The following is a 25,822-nucleotide window of genomic DNA, read 5'->3' on the forward strand; positions in this document are numbered from 1 at the left end:
CAGCGCTACCGCACTGCGGGGGTACTTACCAGGATCTCACCCTTTAGGTGTGCAAAATTAAGGGGGGGGGGGAGGAAAAAAAAAAAAAGCAGGACAAGGAAGACAGAAGAGGGAAGAAAAACAAAGTGATGGAAGGGAGAAGAGAGCAGGAAGCACAAAAACGGTAGGAAAAAGCAGAAAAACAGCAGAAGAAAAACAGTTACATGCTATTAATTATCATTTCCCAGCGTTAATATTTCATCACATTCTTTCCAACGTCTGCGTTAGGTTCTGCGAGGCCTGACCCCACGCGAGGGGGGGCCCAGGCCCCCTCGGAAGCAGGTGGCTGCGTGAGGAGACAGAGCGGGGACGCAGGCGGCTGCCGGGCACGGCCCCGCGCTCCCCCCCAGCTCCCCGCTCCCCCCGCCCCGGAAGCTCAGCCTGGGTGGACGGGGGCCGGACCGGGACGGTGAGCCCAGACCTCGCCCCGCGTCGGAGCACGGGGCTCCTCCGGCAGCGCGTGCCGCCCGGCTTCTCCCGACTCCCGCTGCGAGCTCCCGCGGAGCAAACGCTCCCGCTCCGGCAGCCGCAGCTGCGTCTTCCCCACCTCTGGGTTATCCCCCCCGCCCCGGGGAAGGAAGGGGCAGCGACTCGCATCCCGCTGCCGGAGCTCCGGCTGCTCCCGGAGCGGGATCGCGGGGAGCCGGTGGCCGTACCTGATTCGGGATGGCTCTCTTCTTGTTGGCTTGCGTGTTCCTCTGCTGCGCGCTGCAAGGAGACGAGCGGGGTCAGGCAGGGGCGCAAGGCAACGCAGCGAGCACCCGCGCCGCCCTTCCCGCCCGCAGTGCCGTCAGGAAGAGCCGAGTCCGAAGGAGAAGCCCGTCAGGGAAAATCCGACCCGAGAGCAGCCCGAGCGCGTGCCGGCAGCTTCGCCCGGGGCGGAAGGCGCCGGGGCTCTGCCCGTCCGCCCGGCCGCTCGCGCCGCGCTCCGGAGCGGCGAGGCAGGAGAGGGAACACCAAGCAGCTCAGCAGCGGGTGCTGCTTCGGAAGGGAGTTCTGGCCGCCGTGGCACCCCGACACCCAGAAGAGCTCGTCTCCAGCAGCAGCCACCTCGTCCCCCCGCCCCCAGCCTGGAGAAGAGCGTGCCCGCCCCACGGGGAAAGCTACCTGTCTCTCCTGAGCAACCAAGGGGACGAGGGGCGAGGCGTGGGACGTGACCGTTAGTCAGGAGCGGGAACAAAATCCATGAGAACAGTTAGAACAACGCCGGGACACCCCCCGGAGCAGCAGATCACAAGCACAAACGGGCTCCTCTCCTCGCGGACGGCGACCTGCCCGCGGCGGGGGGATTCGGGGCATCGCCTGCCGCCCGCCCCGATGCGCCCGCTTCCTCCCCAAGCCCTCGGGACAACGAGCCGGGCGCCGGGACCGAGCCGGCCGCGGCGTCGCGGCGTCCCGGACGGGAGCGGGAAGCTCTCCCGCGTCCGAGCTCCGCCGAGAGCGGGAATCCGCAGCGGAGCTCGGAGGAGAAGCCTCTGGGGCTGCGGGTGGCGGGGAGGGGGAGGCGCAAGCGGGGCGGCCGCGGGCGGGCCGGGCGGCTCGAGCGGGTACCCACCCTGTCGCCACGTGCTGCTCAGTGTAACAGCTGGGGAGTGGGAGAGTTCGGAGGAGTCCGGAGGAAAGGGTGAGATGGCGGTTCAAAGGAAAAACAGGAGAGATTAGGAGAAGAGGAAGGAACTGCGAACCAAGGTGAAAAGCAGAGAGATAAAATAAAGAGGGGGGGGGGGGAAAGAAACCAAGAGGAAGACGAGGGGGAATTCGCAGAGGAGGTGGCGTGGGCGCCGGCTGGCAACGACGGCGAGAAGCCGCGGGCAGAGCCGCCCGCGTCCGCTCCCTCCGCGCGGGGACACGCGAGCGCTTCCGAAGAGCCATGGCCCGGTTCGGGCCGCGCCGACGGCAAGCGCCAGCCCTCCTCCCGCCGACAGCCGCGGCGAGGACGGCCGGGCGGGGTGGCCCCCGTCCCCGACCCGGGCAGAGGACGAGCTCGGAGGGCGCGGAGATGTTTCTGCGCCCGTCCGACAGCTCCCCCGGGACAGGACGGGGCCATCTCACCCTCCTGCCCGGCACGGAGCGTTCCCACTCTGCTGCAGGGCAGAGGCAGCCTTAATTACCTTAATTCCTCGTAAGCGGGCCCTGAACCACCAGGCTCCAGCTTTTCCCCCTCCCTGCCCTAACGAGCAGCGTTAACAAACGCCGAGGAGCGACGCGGGGCGGCCGAGACCCCCGGGCCCTCGCACCGCGGCCGGGCAGCAAGCAGGGGAGCGGAGCTCCCGCACCCCGAATCCGAGAGAACTCGGGTGCCGAAGGGGCCGGGATGGTTTCGGTGGACGACGCCGGGGACGCGGGGGACTCCGCTGCCCGTTCGCACGTCGGGGACTCGGCAAGGCGGGCGCAAGCCGCACACCTCCTCTGCGGACCGGGGACGGGACCACGAACCTCGCTGGTGACAGAGGACGGGACCACGAACCTCGTTCAGAGAAGGGGGCAGGACCGCGAACCTCGTCGGTAAAAGCGGTTTGAGGACCCATCCCACCCGGAAACCACTCACTTGGCGAACCCGATGAAGTCTTCGTGGTTGGTGTTGATGTAGGAGAGCTCGATGTCGATCAGCAGGAGGATCTGGAAGGAGGTTTAGGCATCAGGGAGGGCCGCACGCCCGCGGCTCCGGCGCCGCTCGGCCACGCAGCCGTGCTCGGGGACGCCGGTGACCGCGCAGGAGATGCCCCAGCGGCAGGACGCCGTGCCGCTGCGGCGAGAGGGAGCTTGGGGACGCCGGTGACCGCGCAGGAGATGCCCCAGCGGCAGGACGCCGTGCCGCTGCGGCGAGAGGGAGCTTGGGGATCTCGAGCGCGGAGATACCGGGTGCCCTGTCCAAGCGCGGGCCAGGGCTCGCTTCGGGCTTTCTCCCCGCTCTCGAGCCGGGCCGGAGACGGCCTGAGCTCACCTGGTCCTTCGTTTTGCCTTCGCGCTCCCTGATGTGCGTGGTAACGATCCTCTCCGTCTCCTCTCGCAACCTGGGGTAGGAACCGAGCTGAAAAGCAAGGGAGAAGGCCGGGGAAAACGGCTGCTGATCGGCACGCGGCAGCCTCCAGCGCCCACCGCGGCGAGCCGGCGAGGGGAGACGCTGGCGCAGGGGACAGGGGGAGCGAGGGGACCCAGCCCCGGTTCTGCCGGGAGGACACAACCGGGGCTCGGGGGCGGGAGAAGCGGCAGACGCGGTGCTCTTCACCAGACCCAAGCAGAATCCCCTTCCCGGGGGCCTTCGAAGCAAAGCCAAACACACGAAGCCAGGTTTTGGGGTTTTTCTCCTCCCCGCCCTCGGACCCCACGGCCAAGCAGATCCGGGGTTCGCCCGGTGCGCGGCGCGAGCCGCGGCGCTAAGCAAGGCAAAGGCGGCAGGGTCTCGGCGGGGCGAGGAGCGCTTCGAGCCGTCGCCGTTCCGCGGCGGAGCGGACCCCTGGGCGATATCTCTCGCCAGGACCCGTGGCGCAAGGCCCAGCGCCGTGGCTGGATCTGCCGGCGTCCCCCGAAAGCGGCGACAACCTCGCGGTCGAACGCGCTTTGGCCGGCTGGGTCCTGGGAGCGAACACCTCCCAGGCGTCGCGGCGAGAGGCGAAGGAAGACCCCTTACCTTTGGGGCACACTTTTTAATGACGGTGGCCAGCTCTGAGACCACCAGGTCAACGCACTTCAGACTGGGCCCTTTGAGCTTTACGATCTGTTTTTTCACTATGGCTTCGAAGGCCATGTCGGGCGTGAAGAGCCCCGTCCTGCCGCGGGCGGAGAGCGAGGCACCAAGCGGAGCGCGGAGAGAGGGGGACGGGGTGGGGGAAAACAGCGACAAAGAGAAGAAAAATGAGATTTTGTGTTTTAAAATCAAGGTCAGCAACGTGCGCGGGGAGAACGCTGCAGCGCCTGCCTGAGAAATTCCTTCGGGGCGACCGCTCCCCTCCCGGCTCCGCTGCCGCTCGCGGGCAGCGCCGGACCCCAGAGCCCCGCGGCTGCGGGGGCTGCTTCGCCTCCGTGCCTACGGAGAAAACCCCGGAGCGGCTCCCGGCTTCTCCCCAGAGCGGCTTCCTCAGACCCAGCTGTGGGAAAACCCGGAATTTCCGCCCGGCTTCGGGGTCGGGGCCTCGCCGGCCGTTCAGGGCGGAAGGAATTTCGGTGGGAAGTGCCGGCTTCTTCGCGCTGCCCAGATCACGGCCAACCACGCTGCGAAGGGAAGAGAGCGCAGACCCTCCCGACCCGCCGGCAGAGCCCCGCGTCCACAACCAGGTCGGCATTTAAGCTGCTCCGCTCCGCACAAGCGCTCTGGGCAGCGCACGCCGCCGGGGCGTCCACCTGCTCGCCTCGGGGCAGCTAAATTTATTATTTTTTTTTTTGTTGGTTTTAAATAATGGAAGGGTTGGGAGGAGAGAGGAGCTGGTTTTCCTGCTCTCTGCTCAGTTCCGGGCCCGTCGCCTGGCACGAGGTTAAAAAGCAGAGAGGGGCCCGCAGACGCCGTTATTAAATATGGAAATGGCTCATTTACCCAGCCGCCGGGTAATTAACGCTTCCACCGAAGAACAGGCAGTTGGGGGGCGGACACACACGTTTCAAAATGCAAATGTGCTTGTTATGGAGCAGCTCGTTAATCCCCGGCGGGATTCACGGCCAGGCCACCAGCCCCTCCGCCGCAACCGCCGTCCCCTTCGTCCCCGCGTTCCCCGAGCGCAGCGGAGCAGCAGCTTAAATCGCAGCTCGGAGACGACGACGCGGGCTCGGCGCGGCGCCGGGAGCCCCGAGCAGCCCGCCCGCCCGCCCGGCTCCCGCGGGACAGCCCCTCGCCGCGAGCGCCGTGCCCTCCCCGCCAGCCGCGTCCCCAGGAGCCCCGACCGAGCGCCCCGGGGTGCCCGGGAGGCTCGGGGACCCTGCCAGCGCCCGAGGCGCCGGGGGACGTCCCGGGAGCTCTGTCCTCAACGTCCGGGACCCAGGGACCGGCCGATGCCCTCAGCTGAAGGGCTCCAGGTCAGGACAACGAGCCGAAGCTCGGAAATCTCCCATTTAGCTTGGATAAATTGGAAATATCCAATTTCTGAGCTCCAATTTAGCTCAGAAATCTCCAATTTAGCTCAGAAATCTCCAATTTAGCTTGGATAAATTGGAAATATCCAATTTCTGAGCTCCAATATAGCTCAGAAATCTCCAATTTAGCTCAGAAATCTCCAATTTAGCTTGGATAAATTGGAAATATCCAATTTCTGAGCTCCAATTTAGCTCAGAAATCTCCAATTTAGCTGGGAAATCTCCAATTTAGCTCGGAAATATCCAATTTAGCTCGGAAATATCCAATTTAGTTTGGATAAATTGGAAATATCCAATTTCTGAGCTCCAATTTAGCTCAGAAATCTCCAATTTAGCTCAGAAATCTCCAATTTAGCTTGGATAAATTGGAAATATCCAATTTCTGAGCTCCAATATAGCTCAGAAATCTCCAATTTAGCTCAGAAATCTCCAATTTAGCTTGGATAAATTGGAAATATCCAATTTCTGAGCTCCAATATAGCTCAGAAATCTCCAATTTAGCTCAGAAATCTCCCATTTAGCTTGGATAAATTGGAAATATCCAATTTCTGAGCTCCAATTTAGCTCAGAAATCTCCAATTTAGCTCAGAAATCTCCAATTTAGCTTGGATAAATTGGAAATATCCAATTTCTGAGCTCCAATATAGCTCAGAAATCTCCAATTTAGCTCAGAAATCTCCAATTTAGCTTGGATAAATTGGAAATATCCAATTTCTGAGCTCCAATATAGCTCAGAAATCTCCAATTTAGCTCAGAAATCTCCAATTTAGCTTGGATAAATTGGAAATATCCAATTTCTGAGCTCCAATTTAGCTGGGAAATCTCCAATTTAGCTGGGAAATCTCCAGTTTAGCTTGGATAAATTGGAAATATCCAATTTCTGAGCTCCAATTTAGCTGGGAAATCTCCAATTTAGCTGGGAAATCTCCAGTTTAGCTCAGAAATCTCCAATTTAGCTCAGAAATCTCCACTAGCCCGCAGGGCTCCCAGATATTTTGGTGGTTTATTTTTTGGAGGGGAGGCCAGGCAAGGCAGGCAGGTCAGAGCGTGGCTCCTGCGTCCCATCGCAGCGGCAGGAAGGGGCTGGGCGGCCTCCAGCCGGTTCAATACCTTGCTGGTACACTGCCTGACTGTATTGATCAACTCCTGAATAACGAGGTCGACACACTTGAGGCAGGGCTCTTTCAGCTTCACCACCTGCTTTTTCACAATGGCCTCGAACGCCAGGTCTGGGGTGAAGAGCCCCGTCCTACAGGAATCCGCAGGCGGGGCGAGAGGGCAGAGACATGGTGGAGAGAAAAACAGAAGGGGACGTCAGGTTTGGAGGCCGTCGGCCCCGTCCCGGAGAGCAACTCCCTCCCCGGCGCCGGGAGCCGCCGCGGCCCCACTCCTGGATCCACGCGGCGTCGCCGAACCCCGCGCTTCCCCCCGCCGCCGGGGCTGCGCGACCCCTCCGAGGGTCGGGGTGCCGGCGCCTTCACCCCGCCGTCTCCTGGCAGCACCCTCCAACCCCTCCGGCGCCCTGAATCCGGGTGCTGCTTCCCCCCATGAAGGGGAGCGAGCGAGCTCGGGTGGATCCCACCGCAAGGGGAACGGGAATTGACCTTTTTGGGGGCGTTTAGGGAAAAATGGCTACTTTTCACGCAGGACAAAGGCTCCTGGGGAGAGCATTAAAGCAGAGAGGAGCAGCTCCGCATCTCTCCCTCCCCACCGAAGGAGAGCGGGCCTGCCAAGCAGGACTCCCGTTCGACGCCGCTCGTCGCCGGGGTCCCTAATTAACCCATCATGGCGGTGCCGGACGAGCCGCGTCGCTCCCCAGCCGGGCAGCTCGCTCCCAGCCCGCGCCTCCAGCCAGGCTGGACTCCCGCTCCCTCCTCCCTCTCAAGGTCGTTCCTTCCCCCACGCACGGGAGCGTCGGAGGAAAGATCAAGGTTATTTTAGTGCCACAAAGGGAATTCTTCCAGCTCGGCGCCTGCGTCGCGGCCTCCAGGGTGGGGATGGGGTGGGGGAGCCTCTGCAAACCGAGGCAGCGCGCGACGCCGGGGCGAGGCGCGGCGTGGCCCAGTGACCCCGTTCGATTCCCTCTCAAAGCAGAGCAGCCTCCGTTTTCAGCAAACGCCGGTCTCCGCCGGCCACCGGACGACGAGGCGACGGCGACGGGCATCGCCTGCCCCGCGGCGGCAAAGCTCCGGCCACGCGCGCCCCGCCGACGGGCCGACCGCTCTGCCCCGCGGAGAACAGCGCCCGCGCCGCTACTTGCCTCACGCCGTGGATGTTTTTGATGGCGTAGCTTATCTCTCGCCTCAAGTCCTTCTCGTCAAACTCCATCTGCACAGGGGGGGAAAAGTCACCCTTAGATTTTCACGGCTTGCGTGGGCGTGGGAGCGGGCTCCGCCGCAGCCGCCTCCTGCGCCGCCGCTGCCCGAAGCACGAGACCCACGAGGCAGCTCGCAGGCAGGCTGCTCTCTGCCCCGGCCCACCACCTCGCTCTCTCCCGTTTATTGCTCCCAAATCCCAGAATCTCAGCATGGGGGGGGTTGGCAGGGCCCTCTGGGGTCCCCCACCCAGCCCCCTGCCCAAGCAGGGGCACCCAGAGCAGGGGGCACAGCACCGCGGCCAGGGGGGCTGGAATATCTCCAGAGAAGGAGACTCCACAGCCTCCCTGGGCAGCCTGGGCCAGGGCTCCGGCACCCTCAGAGGGAAGAAGTTCTTCCTCGGGTTCAGCTGGAGCTTCCTCTGCTCCAGTTTGTGCCCGGTGCCCCTTGTCCTGTCGCTGGGCACCACTGGAAAGAGTCTGGCCCCGGCCTCCTGACCCCCCCTGCAGACACTGACCGGCATTTCTAAGGTCCCCTCGCAGCCTTCTCTTCTCCAGGCTGCACCAGCCCAGCTCCCTCAGCCTCTCCTCCTAGCAGAGATGCTCCAGTGCCCTCCTCATCCTCGCAGCCCTGCGCTGGGCTCTCCCCAGTAGCTCCTCATCTTTCTGGAACTGGGGAGCCCAGAACTGGACTCTCCCCAGTAGCTCCTCATCTTTCTTGAACTGGGGAGCCCAGAACTGGACTCTCTCCAGTAGCTCCTCATCTTTCTGGAACTGGGGAGCCCAGAACTGGACTCTCTCCAGTAGCTCCTCATCTTTCTGGAACTGGGGAGCCCAGAACTGGGCTCTCTCCAGTAGCTCCTCATCTTTCTTGAACTGGGGAGCCCAGAACTGGACTCTCTCCAGTAGCTCCTCATCTTTCTGGAACTGGGGAGCCCAGAACTGGACTCTCTCCAGTAGCTCCTCATCTTTCTGGAACTGGGGAGCCCAGAACTGGACTCTCTCCAGTAGCTCCTCATCTTCCTTGAACTGGGGAGCCCAGCACTGGACCCAGAACTGCAGATGGGGCCTCCCCAGGGCAGAGCAGAGGGGGAGGAGAACCTCCCTGACCTGCTGCCCACACTCCTCCTCATGCACCCCAGGATCCCCTTGCCCTTCTTGGCACCCAGGGCACGCTGCTGGCTCATGGTCACCCTGTCGTCCCCCAGCACTCCCAGTCCCTCCCTGCAGAGCTGCTCCCAGCAGGTCCCCCCCAGCCTGTCCTGGTGCCTGGGGTAAATCCCCAGATCTCCCTCGTATCCTGCTCTGGGATCCTTTTCCACGCTCTCACAGCCACCTCCCTGCCCCGACACCACCTCCCCGCCGCAGACGTCGCAGCTGGGCGAGAGGGAGTTCAGCCCCATCCCAACCACGCGCCGCTTTCCGCGGGAGCGGGGCCCGCGTGTCCCCGGCATCAGCCTCACCTTCACCAGCTCGAACGGGAATCGCTCGTGGAAAATGCGGTTGATTCTGGCACCCCCGGAGAGCTCCAGCGTGTCCACCTGGTCTCCCGAACCCTCGATTCGCTTCTCGAAGTCCACGCCGAACTGCTGGACCATTCTGCGGAGGAGAACAGGCGCTGGCTTGGTACGAAGGACGGACAGACGGACAGAGCAGCCAGCACCACCCCACCAGCTCCACCCCAGCTCGTCAGCGCCGCGTGAAACTTCTCCAGTCCCCTCCGCTGGCACCGCAGGAGCACGAATCGCCCTCTCGCTGCAGCCTAAGGAGCACGCGGGCGGGCTGAGGAGCGACACCCGCCGCCGCTTCCCACCCCGAGACCACGCTGCCCGCCGCAGGACACCAGACGCCGACTCTCGCCCACGGAGACGCTGGGCAGGCGCTGCCAGGGGGGATTCCCTCGGCCAGGCAAGCGCCCGAGGACTCAGAATCTCTCCCAGGCGCCAGCTGAGCGCTGTCGGAGTTGGCAGGGCCGCCCGCCAGCGCCACTCGCTCCCGGCGACGGGGCTGTTCCGGGCTCTTCCCTCGAAGAAGCCACTGGAGAGAGTCCAGTTCTGGGCTCCCCAGTTCCAGAGAGATGAGGAGCTACTGGAGAGAGTCCAGTTCTGGGCCCCCCAGTTCCAGAAAGATGAGGAGCTACTGGAGAGAGTCCAGTTCTGGGCTCCCCAGTTCAAGAGAGATGAGGAGCTACTGGAGAGAGTCCAGTTCTGGGCTCCCCAGTTCAAGAAAGATGAGGAGCTACTGGGGAGAGTCCAGTGCTGGGCTCCCCAGTTCCAGAGAGATGAGGAGCTACTGGGGAGAGCCCAGTTCTGGGCTCCCCAGTTCCAGAGAGATGAGGAGCTACTGGAGAGAGTCCAGTTCTGGGCTCCCCAGCTCCAGAGAGATGAGGAGCTACTGGGGAGAGTCCAGTTCTGGGCTCCCCAGTTCCAGAGAGATGAGGAGCTACTGGGGAGAGTCCAGTTCTGGGCTCCCCAGTTCCAGAGAGATGAGGAGCTACTGGCTGAGACAAACGAGCCTCGCACGATGAGCGGAGCCAACCGATTCCCGTGCCAGCACCGTCCCCGCCCGGGCGAGGCGAATCTCCTGTGCCAGGCGAGGGACGGCGAGCGCGGCACCGAGCGACAGAAACCTACTGTAGCAAAGCTTTGGTTTTTCGCGTCGGGTCGTCGGGGCGGAAGTTCTTGTACTCCTCAACCTCCTTCTCCAGGGAGAGCAGCTGGCTCTGCAGCTTGCTGCGCAGCGACGGCAGCGTCTCCCGGATGTGGTTGGTCAGTTGCTGCGAGAGAACGGCGGCGGTGAGCCGCGGCGGGCCGGCCGCGGGAACGGCCCCTCGGGGAACCGAGCCTACCTGGTTCAGGACCTTCTGCAAATGCGGGGTGCCCATCCGGTCGGCCATGTGCCGGTACGCCGGGTGGGAGAGGAAGAACTTCCGCTCGGCCGCCAGCGCTGCCCTGATGTCCTTCTTACCGTCGATGTCCTTCTGGCTTCGGTTGACGACGCCGATGTAGCCTGCAAGGGGGGACGTCGGCTCTCGCTACGGACAGGCCCGGCCGAAAGGCGTCCGAGCGGGGCCGCGCGGCTCCGTGTCGCCGCCCGCAGCCACTTCTCCCGGAGCGAGGGGCCCGGCAGAGCCCGGGAGCTGCGCCCCGAGCCGCTTCAAAACGCCGCTGCTCCCTCCCCGTAACAGGCGACGGCAGGGGGGACGCGGAGCCTCCGCGGTTCGTTATACCTCTTCGTAAGGGAAGCAGCTTGTTCTCCAGCACGTCCCGGGCGTCCGTGCCTTCATCCATCAGATCCAGCTTGGTGATGACTCCGATGGTCCGCAGGCCTGCAGCGGCCGCACAAACGAGCGGGCGATCAGCCTCGCCAACGAGCCGCCGCGCCGCCGCGCCTGACGGAGCCACGCAGGCGCGCGAGCGAAGCCGCCGCGGGCTCGCCAGCGAGGAGCGGAACCGCCGGCCCTTCCTCGGCCATCGGAGGACGCAGACCCTCTGCCAGAGGAGGAGGAGGGACGAGAAGCCCCTCTGGCACCCGAATCAGGGAAGTGATCACCGAGACTCCGCCGCGCTGGCCGCCGAAGGCTTCACCGCTCCGTCCCCGGGAGCAACGGCCCGGGCAGAGGCAGGCGCGCGCCCACCTCGCTCCTCACCTTGAGGATCAACTTCCTTCGCCATCTTGAGGGCGTCCGAGTTGGCCAGGTCCATGTTGGCCGGCGTGACGGCAAGGATGAGGCTGCTCTCCCTGCTGATGAACTGCAGGATCATCTCTTTGATCTGGTACTCGATGTCCTGCGGCTGGTCCCCCACCGGCACTTTGGTGATGCCCGGGAGGTCGATCAGCGTCAGGTTCAGCACTGCAAGGACAGAGACCGCCCGCGTCGGGGGGGTGCGAGGGGCTGGCGTCGGGAGCTGCCGGGCCGGCGGCCGGATCTCTGCCGCTCTGCCGGCAGAGCCGCCCCTCCGCAAGCCTCAGAGCCCCTCTCAAGGCAGGGGTGCTGCTGCACCCCCTCAGGGCACCCCCCACCCACCCCCCGGCCGGACGCACGCAGCCGCCAGCGTTCGCTTCTCGGGCGAAACCCCGACGCCAGCGCCGGCTTCTCTTGGCCCGAGCGCGGGGGCGGAGGAACCGCTGCCTCACCGTGCGGCGAGTAGACGCGGAGGTTGATGGGGACGGCAGAGATGCCTTTGTTCGTTCCCGTCACCCTGTCGGTTTCCGCTTCGATCTCCTGCCGCACCTCGTCGAAATCCGTGAACTTTTTGGATTTGCAGTGCAAAAACTCCGCATATTCTGGAAGACATTCAGAAATATTCGTATTATAAAAAAAAGAAGAAGGAAAATTCGGCCACCTCGAGCCCGGCGCAGGACGCACACCGAGATCCAACGGGTTTAGAGACGTTTCTGCGTCGCAAAGCGCAACCGGCCGCGCGCTTCGGTGCGGCAGCGAGCAGCCGGGCAGGATCGGTGCCCCGGCGCGGCTCCGAGGACCGGCCCAGGGATTCGCCTGCTCGTCCTCGGCCTCCCGACTGGCAGCGGCCCCAGACGAACTTGGCCGAGCCGGCTGGCCGGGGCGGAGCGCGCTGACACCCGGCCCGCCGCCTCGGCGCTGCCAGCAGCTGCTTTGATGTCGGCTTGGAGTTACGCTTCCCTTCGCCAAAAAACCAACCGCGCTCGGGCTGCGCTGCTGGCAGGCGGCCGATGAACCTCGCCGTCAGCGCGGCCGCGCTCGTTTGCGCGCGCCGACCGCTTCCGCACGGTTTGTGGCCCGGGCTCTGGAATGGCCAGCTCCCCCGGCATGGGCGGTGAGGCACGCCGGTGCCGGAGAGCCGGGATATCGCCGGGATATCGCCTTCACAGGGCAGGACCGGCGGCCCCTCGCCGAGGAGACCACCGCAGCTTCCCTCCGCCCGCGCCGCGCGCTCGCTTTCGTTTCCTCCTTCGCCCTCCGGATTTCCCGCTCCGCTCCCGCAGCCGAGAAGCCCACCCGAGGGGCACGACCCCGACCCCGGCAGCTCCGTCCCCACCCTCCAAGCCCAGGGAACCCTTGCCAGGAGGCAAACACTAACCCAGGCCCGGCTCCACGCCGGGAAGACGCCTGGGAACAGAAAAGCTGCCGCACTTTCCGGGCTGCCCGGGATTCCCCGAGAGGGTTTAGCGACCCGCGAGCAGAGGAGCGGCTCCGAGGGGAGCGGGGCAGCCGAGCAGAGGGGTGATGGGGACGAGAGGCCGCGTTTCCCTGCGGTCGCCGGGATTATAACCAGATAATCCCTGGAAAAAGGGATTTCTACAGGTCTGGGGCCACGACTTGCCGCGGGGAGAGCGACGGGGCAGCTCGCTTCCTCCGCCCGACACCCGCGGGCGAGGCGAGGGGAAATACCAGCCCTGCCCTCGCCCTTCCACTCCTACCGGTTCCAGCGCCCGACGGCGCTCCGTCACCCAAAGGCCACGACCGACGTTTTGCAATCCCCCTCGCACCTTCTGGGTCCCAGAAACGACTAATTACCGGAGGGACGGGGCGGCCAAACGAAGGCGGGAGGGGGCTGCGGCACGCGGCTCTGCCGGGACGGACCCGAAGCCGCGCCGGCTCTGCCGGGACGGACCCGAAGCCGCGCGTTTTCGGCAGAGGAGCGGGTGTGGAGACCGGGCGGGAGCTGACGCCCGCGAGGGGTCCTCGGGCAGAGGCAGGTGGGCCGGGGCAGCGGCCGGTTTCGCAAGCGCGCCCAGGCGCGAAGCGGAACTGAGTCACGGGGCGCCGGGGAAGCGGCCGGGCGCGCTGTCATCGGCGACCGCTGGCGTTTCGCCCGCTCGTCTGCATTACCGTGCTCTCGCTGCCGGCGTGCGTCACCCTTATTGCCAGGGTAATGAGATCGTTAAGGGAAAGAGGAATTTCCTCCTGCAAGGACGGACCCAAACGCGCAGCTCCAGAGAGATGAGGAGCTACTGGGGAGAGTCCACTTCTGGGCTCCCCAGTTCCAGAGAGATGAGGAGCTACTGGAGAGAGCCCAGTTCTGGGCTCCCCAGTTCCAGACAGATGAGGAGCTACTGGGGAGAGCCCAGTTCTGGGCTCCCCAGTTCAAGAAAGACGAGGAGCTACTGGGGAGAGTCCAGTTCTGGGCTCCCCAGTTCCAGAGAGATGAGGAGCTACTGGAGAGAGTCCAGCACAGGGCTGCGAGGATGAGGAGGGGCCTGGAGCATCTCTGCTGGGAGGAGAGGCTGAGGGAGCTGGGCTGGTGCAGCCTGGAGAAGAGAAGGCTGCGAGGGGACCTTAGAAATGCCGGTCAGTGTCTGCAGGGGGGGTCAGGAGGACGGGGCCAGGCTCTGTCCAGTGGTGCCCAGCGACAGGACAAGGGGCACCGGGCACAAACTGGGGCAGAGGAAGCTCCAGCTGAACCCGAGGAAGAACTTCTTCCCTCTGAGGGTGCCGGAGCCCTGGCCCAGGCTGCCCAGGGAGGCTGTGGAGTCTCCTTCTCTGGAGATATTCCAGCCCCCCTGGCCGCGGTGCTGTGCCCCCTGCTCTGGGTGCCCCTGCTTGGGCAGGGGGCTGGGCTGGGGGACCCCAGAGGGCCCCGCCAACCCCCCCCATGCTGTGACTCTGTGAAACACCGGCATCAGAAACTCTGCCATTTGCCGCTCCCAGCGTGGCCCTCACCCTGCACTTGCGCGCTCCCCAGCAGCCAAACTCCTCTTCGAGGAAGGCTCGAAGGAACCAGAACCCCCGAACCCCCACACGCTCGTTAAGCGCCCGACCTGCGGAAGGGCCGACGGAGCCGCGTCCGCCAGCCGAGCGCCAGGCAGCGTCCCCCGCCCGGACCGTACCTGTCTTGGAGAAGATGAGCTGCAGGATGAGCGGCCGCCGAGTGACAATTCCAGAGCCTCGGGGAAGGAAGTCCCTGCAAGGAATTCAAAGACAGACGTTTACTGACGTGGTTAAACGCAGGAGGCAACGCCGTACCGAGCTGATCGCCCCGGTATCCGCACGGCGGGCACTGGGGCACGGCAGGCACCGGGGCACGGCGGGCAGGGGCTGGAAAACACCCGGATCCCACCCAGAATCTGTCCCTGTCCCCCGTCCCCGAAAGCAGGCGGGAGGAGAACGGGCACGACCGGAGAGGAGAGCGGCTGCCACGGCCTCACGACCCGCTCTGGAGGCCGCAGCTCGGGAAGCGGGAAAGCAGCAGCCCTCCCGCCTGCCGGCCGTGACGTCTACGGGGTTTTAACGCCCCGAGAATGCGGAGGGGAGAAAACAAGACGCGGCGACGGAAGGGACGAAGCCGCCCCCTCCTCTTCATCCTCCGCAACCGTGTGTCCGCTGGTGGTTTGACCCCGCGGCGCGGCGGAGCGAGGGTCTCCTGCCCTCGCCAGCGCGAGCGGACGTGGCCCTCGGCGGGGTTTTGGCCGGGGAAGCTTTGTTCGGGGCCGTTGTCACCGAGCCGATGGCCGCGGCTCCCTTCTCCCGGGCCGAGGGCGACGGGAGGTTCAACAGCGGGAAATGCAGGGTCCTGCACGTGGGGAGGGACAACCCCAGGCACCAGGACAGGCTGGGGGGGACCCGCTGGGAGCAGCTCTGCAGGGAGGGACTGGGAGTGCTGGGGGACGACAGGGTGACCCTGAGCCAGCAGCGTGCCCTGGGTGCCAAGAAGGGCAACGGGATCCTGGGGTGCATGAGGAGGAGTGTGGGCAGCAGGGCAGGGAGGTTCTCCTCCCCCTCTGCTCTGCCCTGGGGAGGCCCCATCTGGAGTCCTGGGTCCAGTTCTGGGCTCCCCAGTTCCAGAGAGATGAGGAGCTACTGGAGAGAGTCCAGTTCTGGGCTCCCCAGTTCCAGAGAGATAAGGAGCTACTGGAGAGAGTCCAGTGCTGGGCTGCGAGGATGAGGAGGGGCCTGGAGCATCTCTGCTGGGAGGAGAGGCTGAGGGAGCTGGGCTGGTTCAGCCTGGAGAAGAGAAGGCTGCAAGGGGACCTTAGAAATGCCGGTCAGTGTCTGCAGGGGGGGTCAGGAGGACGGGGCCAGGCTCTGTCCAGTGGTGCCCAGCGACAGGACAAGGGGCACCGGGCACAAACTGGGGCAGAGGAAGCTCCAGCTGAACCCGAGGAAGAACTTCTTCCCTCTGAGGGTGCCGGAGCCCTGGCCCAGGCTGCCCAGGAAGGCTGTGGAGTCTCCTTCTCTGGAGATATTCCAGCCCCCCTGGCCGCGGTGCTGTGCAGCCTGCTCTGGGTGCCCCTGCTTGGGCAGGGGGCTGGGCTGGGGGACCCCAGAGGGCCCTGCCAACCCCCCCACGCTGGGGTTCTGGGGTTCTGAACAGGCAGGGAAAGGGGGTTTGCCGAGCAGCCCCGTGCCGGTGGCCTTGGGACGCGAGGGGTAAAGGCTCCCGGGCGAGGCCGGGGCAGCTGTCGCGGGTTTATGGCCTCCGCTAACGAGAGGCCTCGTCCCGCTTATCAGCCGAGCACCCGGAAACGGGACGGGCACGGCGCGCAGCCAGCGCCGGTCCCCGCCACCACGGGGTCACGGGGAGAGGCTCCCCCGGGAATGCACCCCGCCTCGGCCGTACCCAGCCCCGCACGTCAGCGCCCGCGGCTGCCGCCGGGCCACGAGCGAGAAGCGGGGTCAGCCGCCAGCGACCTGCCCTTTCGAGGCACATTTTTAAATATTTGAGGTATATTTTTAAAAATTTGAGGCATATTTTAAATATTCAAGGCACATTTTTAAATATTCAAGGCATATTTTTAAATATTTGAGGCATATTTTTTAAAATTCGAGGCGTATTTTAAATATTCGAGGCATATTTTTAAAATTCGAGGCATATTTTTAAATATTTGAGGCATATTTTTTAAAATTCGAGGCATATTTTAAACATTCGAGGCATATTTTAAACATTCGAGGCATATTTTAAATAATCGAGGCATATTTTTTAAAATTCGAGGCATATTTTTAAATATTTGAGGCATATTTTTTAAAATTCGAGGCATGTTTTTAAATATTCGAGGCATATTTTAAATATTCGAGGCATATTTTTAAAAATTCGAGGCATATTTTAAATAATCGAGGCATATTTTTAAATATTTGAGGTGTATTTTTAAATATTTGAGGCATATTTTAAATATTAGAGGTATATTTTTAAAAATTTGAAACATATTTTTAAAAATTTGAGGCATATTTTAAACATTCGAGGCATATTCTTAAACATTTGAGGTATATTTTTAAATATTCGAGGCATATTTTTAAAAATTCAAGGTATATTTTTAAAAATTTGGGGCATATTTTAAACATTCGAGGCATATTTTTAAACATTTGAAGCATATTCTTAAACATTTGAGGTATATTTTTAAATATTCGAGGCATATTTTTAAAAATTCAAGGTATATTTTTAAAAATTTGGGGCATATTTTAAACATTCGAGGCATATTTTTAAACATTTGAAGCATATTCTTAAACATTTGAGGTATATTTTTAAATATTCGAGGCATATTTTTAAAAATTCGAGGTATATTTTTAAAAATTTGGGGCATATTTTAAACATTCGAGGCATATTTTTAAACATTTGAAGCATATTCTTAAACATTTGAGGTATATTTTTAAATATTCGAGGCATATTTTTAAAAATTCAAGGCATATTTTTAAACTTTCGAGGCATATTCTTAATCATTTGAGGCATATTTCGAGGCATATTTTTAAATATTCCAGGCGGCTCCGCGCCGTCGGGCAGGCGGCCGCAGCTCCCGGGCGTGACGGCCGCGGAGCCCGGCTCGAGGTCCGTGCTCGAGGTGACGCCGCGGCGCCCGGCTCTGCCCGCTCCCCTGGTTCTCCGGAGGAATCCTCCGCCCCGGAGCGCCGGGAAGCGCAAAGGTCGCGGGGCGAGGAAGCGCGGCGAGGCGAAGGCACTCGAGAGCCGACGCCTCGCCATCACCGCCGCTCCGACGACCGCCGCCATGACACCTCCCGCTTCGACCCGCCCGAAGCCGCGGTCCACGCGCCCGCGGTGCCGCCGCTGGACCCGAACGCCGAGTTCCGTCGCCATTTTGGGGTCTCCGGAGCACTTGACGGAGCCCGGCGTCCCGCCGGGAGCAGGCGGCCGAGGATCTCCGGCCGAGGTCCGGCCGCGCCGTGCCCCACGCCACGCCGGCGCGGCTGCGTTCGCGGCAGCGGGGAGCACCAGCACGGCCGCCCCAAGGCCGCACAATGCCCCATTGAGGCTCGGTCCCGCGAGGGCCACCCGGGCCACAACGGCTCCATTGTCAGCCCGGTCCGAGCGGCCACCGCGCTCAATGCCCGGGTTTGATTTGGCGCTGAAAATGGCTTTGACGTCGCCGTTTGGGCGCAGCGTCGCCGCGAGAGCCGGCGCGGGCTCGGCGCCCTGAGCACGCTCGTACCGGCACGGCACGGGCTCCGAAGAGGCAGCAGCCGATGCGCGCGGCACCGGGCCCTCAGCACGGCGGCTTTTCCAGCGCCGTTAACGGAATCGCAGAACCCCAGCGTGGGGGGTGGCAGGGCCCTCTGGGGTCCCCCACCCAGCCCCCTGCCCAAGCAGGGGCACCCAGAGCAGGGGGCACAGCACCGCGGCCAGGGGGGCTGGAATATCTCCAGAGAAGGAGACTCCACAGCCTCCCTGGGCAGCCTGGGCCAGGGCTCCGGCACCCTCAGAGGGAAGAAGTTCTTCCTCGGGTTCAGCTGGAGCTTCCTCTGCCCCAGTTTGTGCCCGGTGCCCCTTGTCCTGTCGCTGGGCACCACTGGACAGAGCCTGGCCCCGTCCTCCTGACCCCCCCTGCAGACACTGACCGGCATTTCTAAGGTCCCCTCGCAGCCTTCTCTTCTCCAGGCTGAACAAGCCCAGTTCCCTCAACCTCTCCTCGTAGGGGAGATGCTCCAGTGCCCTCCTCATCCTCGCAGCCCTGCGCTGGGCTCTCTCCAGTAGCTCCTCAACTTTCTGGAACTGGGGAGCCCAGAACTGGACTCTCTCCAGTAGCTCCTCATCTCTCTGGAACTGGGGAGCCCAGAACTGGACCCTCCCCAGTAGCTCCTCATCTTTCTGGAACTGGGGAGCCCAGAACTGGACTCTCTCCAGTAGCTCCTCATCTCTCTGGAACTGGGGAGCCCAGAACTGGACTCTCCCCAGTAGCTCCTCATCTTTCTGGAACTGGGGAGCCCAGAACTGGGCTCTCTCCAGTAGCTCCTCATCTCTCTGGAACTGGGGAGCCCAGCACTGGACCCAGGACTCCAGATGGGGCCTCCCCAGGGCAGAGCAGAGGGGGAGGAGAACCTCCCTGACCCGCTGTCCACACTCCTCCTCATGCACCCCAGGATCCCGTTGCCCTTCTTGGCACCCAGGGCACGCTGCTGGCTCATGGTCACCCTGTCGTCCCCCAGCACTCCCAGTCCCTCTCCGCAGAGCTGCTCCCAGCAGCTCAGCCCCAGCCTGTCCTGGTGCCTGGGGTTGTTCCTCCCCAGGGGCAGGACCCTGCCCTTGCCCTGGTTGAACCCCATCAGGTTCCTCTCTGCCCAGCTCTCCACCTGCCCAGGGCTCGCTGGACCCTTCAGCCGGGCAGCTACACCTCGCAGCCCGTTCCCGTAAGGAAAACACCGCTTTCACGGGGAAACCTGCCCGTTCCCACCCCGTTTCGCAGACTCAAACCACCAGACACCACTCCCGGTGCTCCTCGGCCCCGCTCCCTCCCCGAGGGCAGCGGCACATCCCTGCGCGCGTGCGTCGACGCGGAGGAGCGTTTGCGCCCTCGGGCGCGGCCCCGCGGATCAAACGGGGCTGGCACGCTCGCAGCGCGGCAGCTCGCTGCCTTCAGCTCGAAATCGAGAGGCAGCTTCACGCGGCGCGGCTGGCGCGGCGAGCGGAACAGCCCGGAGGCCTCGGCGCTCGTCCCCAGCCTGCCGCCATCCCGCCATGCGGCCCGGAGTGACGAGGCGGCCATTTCGGGGCCGTTGAGCCCCCAGTTACCCTGCAGAGCTGCGACACGAGCGCGTAACGGCGATCCGTTCCTCCTCGTCGTAAATCCATGGGTGCGGAGAGAAAGCCACGCTTGGCAGAGCGCGAGACGCCGACACGCGGGTACCACGGCACGCGCCAGCGACCTCCGAGGCGAGGAGGAGAGCGCTGACGCCACGGCAGGGCAGCATCCACCCCAGGCGTAATTACCCCTCATTAACACGAGCTGCAGAACGAGGTTAGGGGCCGCGGGACGGGAGCGAGAGGCTCCCGGTTCCAGCCGCGCGGGTCCGGCCTCCTCGCAGACCCCGGCTCCGCGGCGCGCGGCGACCCCTCGTTAAAAGCCTCCTCACGGAGACTTCAACGCTGCGAAACAAAGATTTTTAATTACCGGGGCCGGTTTTCCATAATTAGAGGCTGCCAGAATTTCCACTAGCAGCAATTTTGGAGGGGAAATAACTCGACTGGTTCAACCCCAAAGGCCGGGGGGAGCCGAGCTCCCTTGGTCCGGGCGACTTCTCTCCCTCCCACGCTCACCACACCGGGCTGAAAAAACATCCCCGGCCACGAATCCGCGCTGCGAATCCGGCCTGCGCGGGGACGAAAGAGCAGGGGAATCGCGTCAGGCGACGGACGGCGAAAAAAATCCGACGGCAGCAAGCAGGAATCCGGGGAAAACTCAGGTGGGGGGGCTTCCAAACGACGCTTTTCTACGGAGCAAGGGAGCCGCTGGCGCGTCTCCGCACCCAAACCAGCCCGGAATCTCGGCAAAGCCGCCCGGGCACGTTTTAAGGCTCAGCTCGTGGCGAGCGCCGGGTGCTGGGGAGGAGCGGGACCGAGCTGCCGCTGCTCCGAGGGTGACAAGGCCGCGTCAGGATGGAGCGACGTCACCGGAAGGCGGCTATTGTTCACGCTACGGCATCCGCCCCGGCCGGGCCCGGCGCCCCGTCGTGTGCGGCGGACGGAGCACGAAGCAGCCCTGGATCAAGGGGCGGGAGAGGACGGCACCAGAGCAGCGGGAACCTGGCGACGACGACGGCTCCTCACCCGAGGAAACGAAGAGCCGAGCCACGAACCGCCCCGGCCGGCGCCGCCGTCCCCGCGGAGGCCGAAGAAGCGGCTCCGCTCGGTGCGGAAGCGGAAGTTATCCGCCATTAACGGCGGGTTTCGGGATTATTAAAACCCCGCGGTGTTCGTCTGGGGTGGAACCAGCTCTGCTCCCCCCTGTTATCGGGGCGGACACGCCTTCCTCCCCACCCCGCATCGCCGGGGCTGGGCGTCGAGCCGGCGGCCGCGCCTTATCCTGCCGGCACCAAGCGCCAAGGCCCCGCCGGGAGCTCGGCCTATCTCGAGGGCACACGTCCCCCGCGGCGAGCCAGCCGCCGAAGCCAGGCGCGGGGTCCGGCTGCGGGCGCGACACTGCCGGCCCGGGAACGGCCGCGTCGGCCCTCGGAGCAAAGGCGCCCGGGGTGCCAGGACACGCTTCCCGCTCCTCTGCAGCCCGCCGGCTCCTCCTGACGCCGGGCAGCCTTCCCCGGGGCCGTCCCGGGAGCCCGGGGCTCGGTGCGGGGCTGCGGGGCCCGCACCCGCCGTGGCCGCGCATCCCCGCGGCTCCCCCGTATTCACAGAGCCCCCCTACGCCAGCGCCGTGCGCGCCCGCCGCGGCCCGAGCCCCAACCTGCGCCGCTGGCGTAAGGGGCCGCCGGTGACCCGCTCCCCACGGCTGCGCCGCGCCTTACGCAAAGTGCGTAGGGCACGGCCGGGTGAGGGGAGCGGGCTACGCAGTTTCCGTAGCGGCCGCCAACGGCGCAAGGGGGGGGTCCTTCAGGCCGCGGCCGCGCCCTACGCCGGCGGGATTCACGAAGCGCGCTTACGCCAGTGGCGCAGCGGCCGGCGCGCAGCGCTCCCCGCCCGCCTCCCGGCCCCCGCCCCGCCGCCCCGCGCCTCACCGGCCCACGAAGTTCTCCAGCACCGAGCTCTTGCCCGCGCTCTGCCCGCCCACCACGGCGATCTGCGGCAGGTCCAGGTGGCAGCTCTGCCCGATGGAGCTGAACGCGTCCTGCAGCTTGTTCACCAGCGGGATCAGCTCCTCCATGCCCCGGTTCCCCATGGCGGCGCGGGGAGGGGCGGGGGGACCGCTCTCCCGCCGGCGGCGGCTCCTCCTCACAGGGCCCGCGGCGGCGGCGACCAAACTTCCCCTCCGAGTCTCCTCATCCGGCACTGGCGACGCCCCCCCGTCCGGGGCGCCGCTCCGCCGGGCCCGCCCCGCTCCCCTCAGCCCGTGCCGCCATTGGCCGGTCCGGCCGTCGATCAGGGGAAGCGGCCGAGCGGAGCGGAGCAGCGGGCTGTCAATCAGCCGGAAAGGTGGGACTGGGAAGCCACGCCCTTTCTCTACCGTTCCATTCGCCTCCCGCACCGTCTCTCACCCCTCCCAGCCAATGGGAGGTGGCGCTGGCCTGTCAGCTGAGGAGGTGCTGCTGCAGCTCCCGCCCCCCGACATCGCTCCTGCCATTTCATTGGCAGAGAGGACTGCCGCTCCGGAAAGCTAGCGAATCACTACCCGAAAGAAACCTACGCGTTCACCCGCCTGTCCCCACCCGCCCTCCCTCTCATTGGACAGCGCGCCTGCCACCCCACCAGATTGACCAACCCAGCCGGAGAGGGCACTCGGAGGGGAGCTGGGCGGGGAGAAAACCCTCTCGCGATTCGCCAGCCGGCTGTCAATCAACGATCCCTACCCGCCGATTGGCTGCTGTGGTCCTTCCCCCCCCTTTCCCCGGACACAGCCCAGTGACCGTAACCCCCCGTGTAGACGCGCACGCCCGCGGCGCCCCCCGAGGCGAGACCTCAGGGCCGGGCCGACCCCCCCCCGGCCCCGGGGACCCCGGCCATGGCGGTCGCCGAGGGGTTCTGGAGGGGGAGCGGGGGGAGGGTACTCCCCCCCCCGCCCAGCCCGCATCTCCAACATGGCGGCCGCGTCGCCCTTGGTTACGGCCACTTCCGGCGACCCGCGGCGGCGACCGGAAGCAGCGCGTCACGTGACGGCGCGGGAAGATGGCGGCGCCCACCGCGGCGATGCCGGGCCCGGGGCCTCTGCTGCGGATCACGGCGGAGTGCGCGCGGAGCCGGGCGCGGGCTGGCGAGCTGCGGCTGCCGCACGGCCCCGTCCCCTGCCCGGTTTTCATGCCCGTCGGCACCCGCGGCACCGCCAAGGGCATCACGGCGGCCCAGCTCGCCGCCCTCGGCTGCCGCATCTGCCTCGGCAACACCTACCACCTGGGCACGCAGCCGGTGAGCGCCGCGCCGGGGGGAACGGGTGGGCACGGGCCGGGGGGGTGGGACCGCCGGGATCGGGAGGGGCCGCCGGGATCGGGGGGGGGGGGAGGCTGCCCGTAGGCGGTGGGCGCGGCGCGGCCCCGCCCCTCTCCCCGGCGTGGCCCCGCCCCTCTCCCCGGCGTGGCCCCGCCCCCTTTCGGCCCCGCCACCCGGTGTCCACGCCCCCGCGGCACTATGGCGCCACCCCTGGCGCGGCAGTTCCACCCCCAGTGCAGTAACCACACCGCCGCGTTAGCCCCTCCGCGCCGCGCCGTAGCCCCGCCCCGCGGCGCTGTAGCCCCGCCCCCTGGGGTCCCCCTACCCGGGGCTGGGCGGGGATCGGGCCCTCCCGGTCCGGCCGTGCCCCCCCCCCCCCCCCCGTGTGACCCCCCCCTCCCCACAGGGCCCGGAGCTGGTGCAGCGCAGCGGGGGCCTCCACGGCTTCATGGACTGGCCCCACAACCTGCTGACGGTGAGGGGGGGCGGACCCCCACGGGGGGGGCGGGGGGAGACCCCGGGACCCCAGCTGGGGGACACCGCCCCCCAGGACCCCCCCCCGGGGGGGGACACACCCCGGGACTCCCACTCGGGGTGGGGGGGAACCTCCCTAGACCCCCACGTGGGGGGGTCGCAGCCCCCCAGCCCCCCACTCGGGGGGGGGGGGCGCACCCGCAGAGCCCACCTGGGGCGAGGGGAACCCCCCAGGACCCCCACCTGTAGGGGAGGGACACCCCAGGACCCCCCCCAGGCAGGGGGACACCCCCAGACCCACACCTGGGGCAGACAGACCCCCCCAGGACCCCCCCTCGGTGGGGAGACACCCCCCCCAGGACCCCCCCCGGGCAAGGGGACCCCCCCAGACCCACACCCGGGGTGGGGAGACCCCCGCAGGACCCCCCCAGGCAGGGGGACACCCCCAGACCCACACCCAGGGCAGAAAGACCCCCCCAGACCCCCCTCGGTGGGTAGACCCCCCCTCAGGACCCCCCCCCGGAAAGGGGGACCCCCCAGACCCACACCCGGGGCGGGGAGACCCCCCCAGGACCCCCCCAGACCCACACCCGGGGCATGGAGACCCCCTTGGAAGCAGGGGGGACACCCCCAGCCTCTTCCCCCCAGCCCCCTGGACCCCCAGCCCCCCCTCCCCGCAGCCCCAGGGCTCCCCCCCCCCCCCAGTAATTGGGGACCCCCCCCGTGCCCCCCCCCAGGACAGCGGGGGCTTCCAGATGGTCTCGCTGCTGGAGCTGGCGGAGGTGACGGAGGAGGGGGTCCGCTTCCGCCCCCCCGCCGGCGGCCCCCCGCTCCTGCTCACCCCCGAGGCCTCCATGGAGATCCAGAACGCGCTGGGTGAGCCGGGAAGGGGGCGGGGGGGAACCCCAAAATCCAAAGGGGGGGGGCACAGAGGACCCCCCCTTCTCACCCCCCCCCCCCCCCCCCCCGGCGTCCGCAGGCGCCGACCATCGTGATGCAGCTGGACGACGTGGTCAGCAGCCGGACGGCGGGGCCGCGCGTCGAGGAGGCCATGCGCAGGTCGGGGACCCCCCCAGACCCCCCCCCGGGACCCCCGGGGCCCCCCCAGTGCTGACACCCCCCCCCCGACCCCCCCCTTCCCCCCCCCCCCCAGGTCCGTGCGCTGGCTCGACCGCTGCCTCGCTGCCCACCGCCGGCCGCGGCACCAGCGGCTCTTCGCCATCGTCCAGGGGGGCTGGACCCGGCGCTGCGCGCCCGCTGCCTGGAGGGTACCCGGCCTTCCTCCCCTCCTCATCCTCCTGCGCCTCGGCCTGCTCCCCATCCTCAGCTTCCTCCCCTCCTCAGCCTCCTGCTCCTCGGCCTCCTCCCCATCCTCATCTTCCTCCCCTCCTCAGCCTCCCCCTGCTCCTCAACGCTGTCCCCTTCCCCATCCACCTCCTGCTCCTCATCCTCCTGCTCCTCATCCTCCTCCTGCTCCTCATCTTCCTCCCCTCTTCATCCTCCTGCACCTCGGCCTGCTCCCCATCCTCATCTTCCTCCCCTCCTCAGCCTCCCCTCCTCAGCCTCCTGCGCCTCGCCTCCTCCCATCCTCATCTTCCTCCCCTCCTCAGCCTCCCCTCCTCAGCCTCCTGCTCCTCGGCCTCCTCCCCATCCTCATCTTCCTCCCCTCCTCAGCCTCCTGCGCCTCGGCCTCCTCCCCATTCCTCATCTTCCTCCCCTCCTCAGCCTCCTGCTCCTCGGCCTCCCCCTGATCCTCATCTTCCTCCCCTCCTCATCCTCCTGCGCCTCGGTCTCCTCCCCATCCTCATCTTCCTCCCCTCCTCAGCCTCCCCTCCTCATCCTCCTGCGCCTCGGCCTCCTCCCCATCCTCATCTTCCTCCCCTCCTCATCCTCCTGCGCCTCGGCCTCCTCCCCATCCTCATCTTCCTCCCCTCCTCAGCCTCCCTCCTCAGCCTCCTGCGCCTCGGCCTCCTCCCCATCCTCATCTTCCTCCCCTCCTCAGCCTCCTGCTCCTCGGCCTCCTCCCGATCCTCATCTTCCTCCCCTCCTCAGCCTCCTGCGCCTCAGCCTCCTCCCCATCCTCATCTTCCTCCCCTCCTCAGCCTCCTGCGCCTCGGCCTCCTCCCCATCCTCATCTTCCTGCCCTCCTCAGCCTCCCCTCCTCATCCTCCTGCGCCTCGGCCTCCTCCCCATCCTCAGCTTCCTCCCCTCCTCAGCCTCCCCTCCTCATCCTCCTGCGCCTCGGCCTCCTCCGATCCTCATCATCCTCCCCTCCTCAGCCTCCTGCGCCTCGGCCTGCTCCCCATCCTCATCTTCCTCCCCTTCTCATCCTCCTGCGCCTCGGCCTCCTCCCGATCCTCATCTTCCTCCCCTCCTCAGCCTCCTGCTCCTCGGCCTCCTCCCCATCCTCATCTTCCTCCCTCCTCAGCCTCCTGTGCCTCAGCCTCCTCCCCATCCTCATCTTCCTCCCCTCCTCAGCCTCCTGCGCCTCGGCCTCCTCCTGATCCTCATCATCCTCCCCTCCTCATCCTCCTCCCCCTCCTCATCTTCCTCCCGCTCCCCACCTTCCCCCCCCCATTCCTCCTCTTCTCCCCCCATCCCCACCCGGCTGTGGGGCTCTGGGGGGTCCCAGGGGGTGTGGGGGCGCCCAGGGGGTGCCCAGAGGTCCCGGGGGGGTCCCAGGGGTCCCAGA

General features: G+C 65.6%; 2 protein-coding genes across 10 annotated transcripts in view; one reads left to right on the top strand and one right to left on the bottom strand.

Moving 5' to 3' along the window:
- The window catches only part of DNM2 (dynamin 2), a 32,596-nt gene extending 11,004 nt beyond the window's left edge, over positions 1-21,592 (bottom strand). For 2 of the 9 annotated variants that reach the window (XM_075412568.1, XM_075412567.1), the window contains exons 1-15: positions 21,294-21,591; positions 14,231-14,304; positions 11,555-11,704; positions 11,067-11,270; positions 10,647-10,745; positions 10,266-10,426; positions 10,051-10,193; positions 8,881-9,016; positions 7,364-7,431; positions 6,214-6,352; positions 2,984-3,070; positions 2,588-2,658; positions 1,595-1,624; positions 696-747; positions 30-41 (exon numbers count right to left, since the gene is read on the bottom strand). In XM_075412568.1, the coding sequence (XP_075268683.1) occupies positions 30-41; positions 696-747; positions 1,595-1,624; positions 2,588-2,658; positions 2,984-3,070; positions 6,214-6,352; positions 7,364-7,431; positions 8,881-9,016; positions 10,051-10,193; positions 10,266-10,426; positions 10,647-10,745; positions 11,067-11,270; positions 11,555-11,704; positions 14,231-14,304; positions 21,294-21,454 (1,587 nt within the window). In that variant the 5' untranslated portion in view covers positions 21,455-21,591. Of the gene's footprint in view, positions 1-29; positions 42-695; positions 748-1,594; positions 1,625-2,587; positions 2,659-2,983; positions 3,071-3,670; positions 3,810-6,213; positions 6,353-7,363; positions 7,432-8,880; positions 9,017-10,050; positions 10,194-10,265; positions 10,427-10,646; positions 10,746-11,066; positions 11,271-11,554; positions 11,705-14,230; positions 14,305-21,293 lie in introns of all 9 variants that reach the window. The other 7 variants (XM_075412574.1, XM_075412571.1, XM_075412569.1 and 4 more) reach the window with 7 other exon arrangements.
- A 718-nt stretch (positions 21,593-22,310) lies between these two features.
- Positions 22,311-25,822, top strand: part of QTRT1 (queuine tRNA-ribosyltransferase catalytic subunit 1) — a 4,668-nt gene continuing 1,156 nt past the window's right edge. The window contains 7 exon segments of the mRNA XM_075412547.1: positions 22,311-22,373; positions 22,375-22,635; positions 23,063-23,131; positions 23,868-24,009; positions 24,114-24,189; positions 24,284-24,363; positions 24,366-24,768. Coding sequence (XP_075268662.1) covers positions 22,311-22,373; positions 22,375-22,635; positions 23,063-23,131; positions 23,868-24,009; positions 24,114-24,189; positions 24,284-24,363; positions 24,366-24,768 — 1,094 coding nt within the window.

The sequence above is a fragment of the Opisthocomus hoazin genome, unplaced genomic scaffold (genome assembly GCF_030867145.1).
Source record: "Opisthocomus hoazin isolate bOpiHoa1 unplaced genomic scaffold, bOpiHoa1.hap1 HAP1_SCAFFOLD_115, whole genome shotgun sequence".
Lineage (NCBI taxonomy): Eukaryota > Metazoa > Chordata > Aves > Opisthocomiformes > Opisthocomidae > Opisthocomus > Opisthocomus hoazin.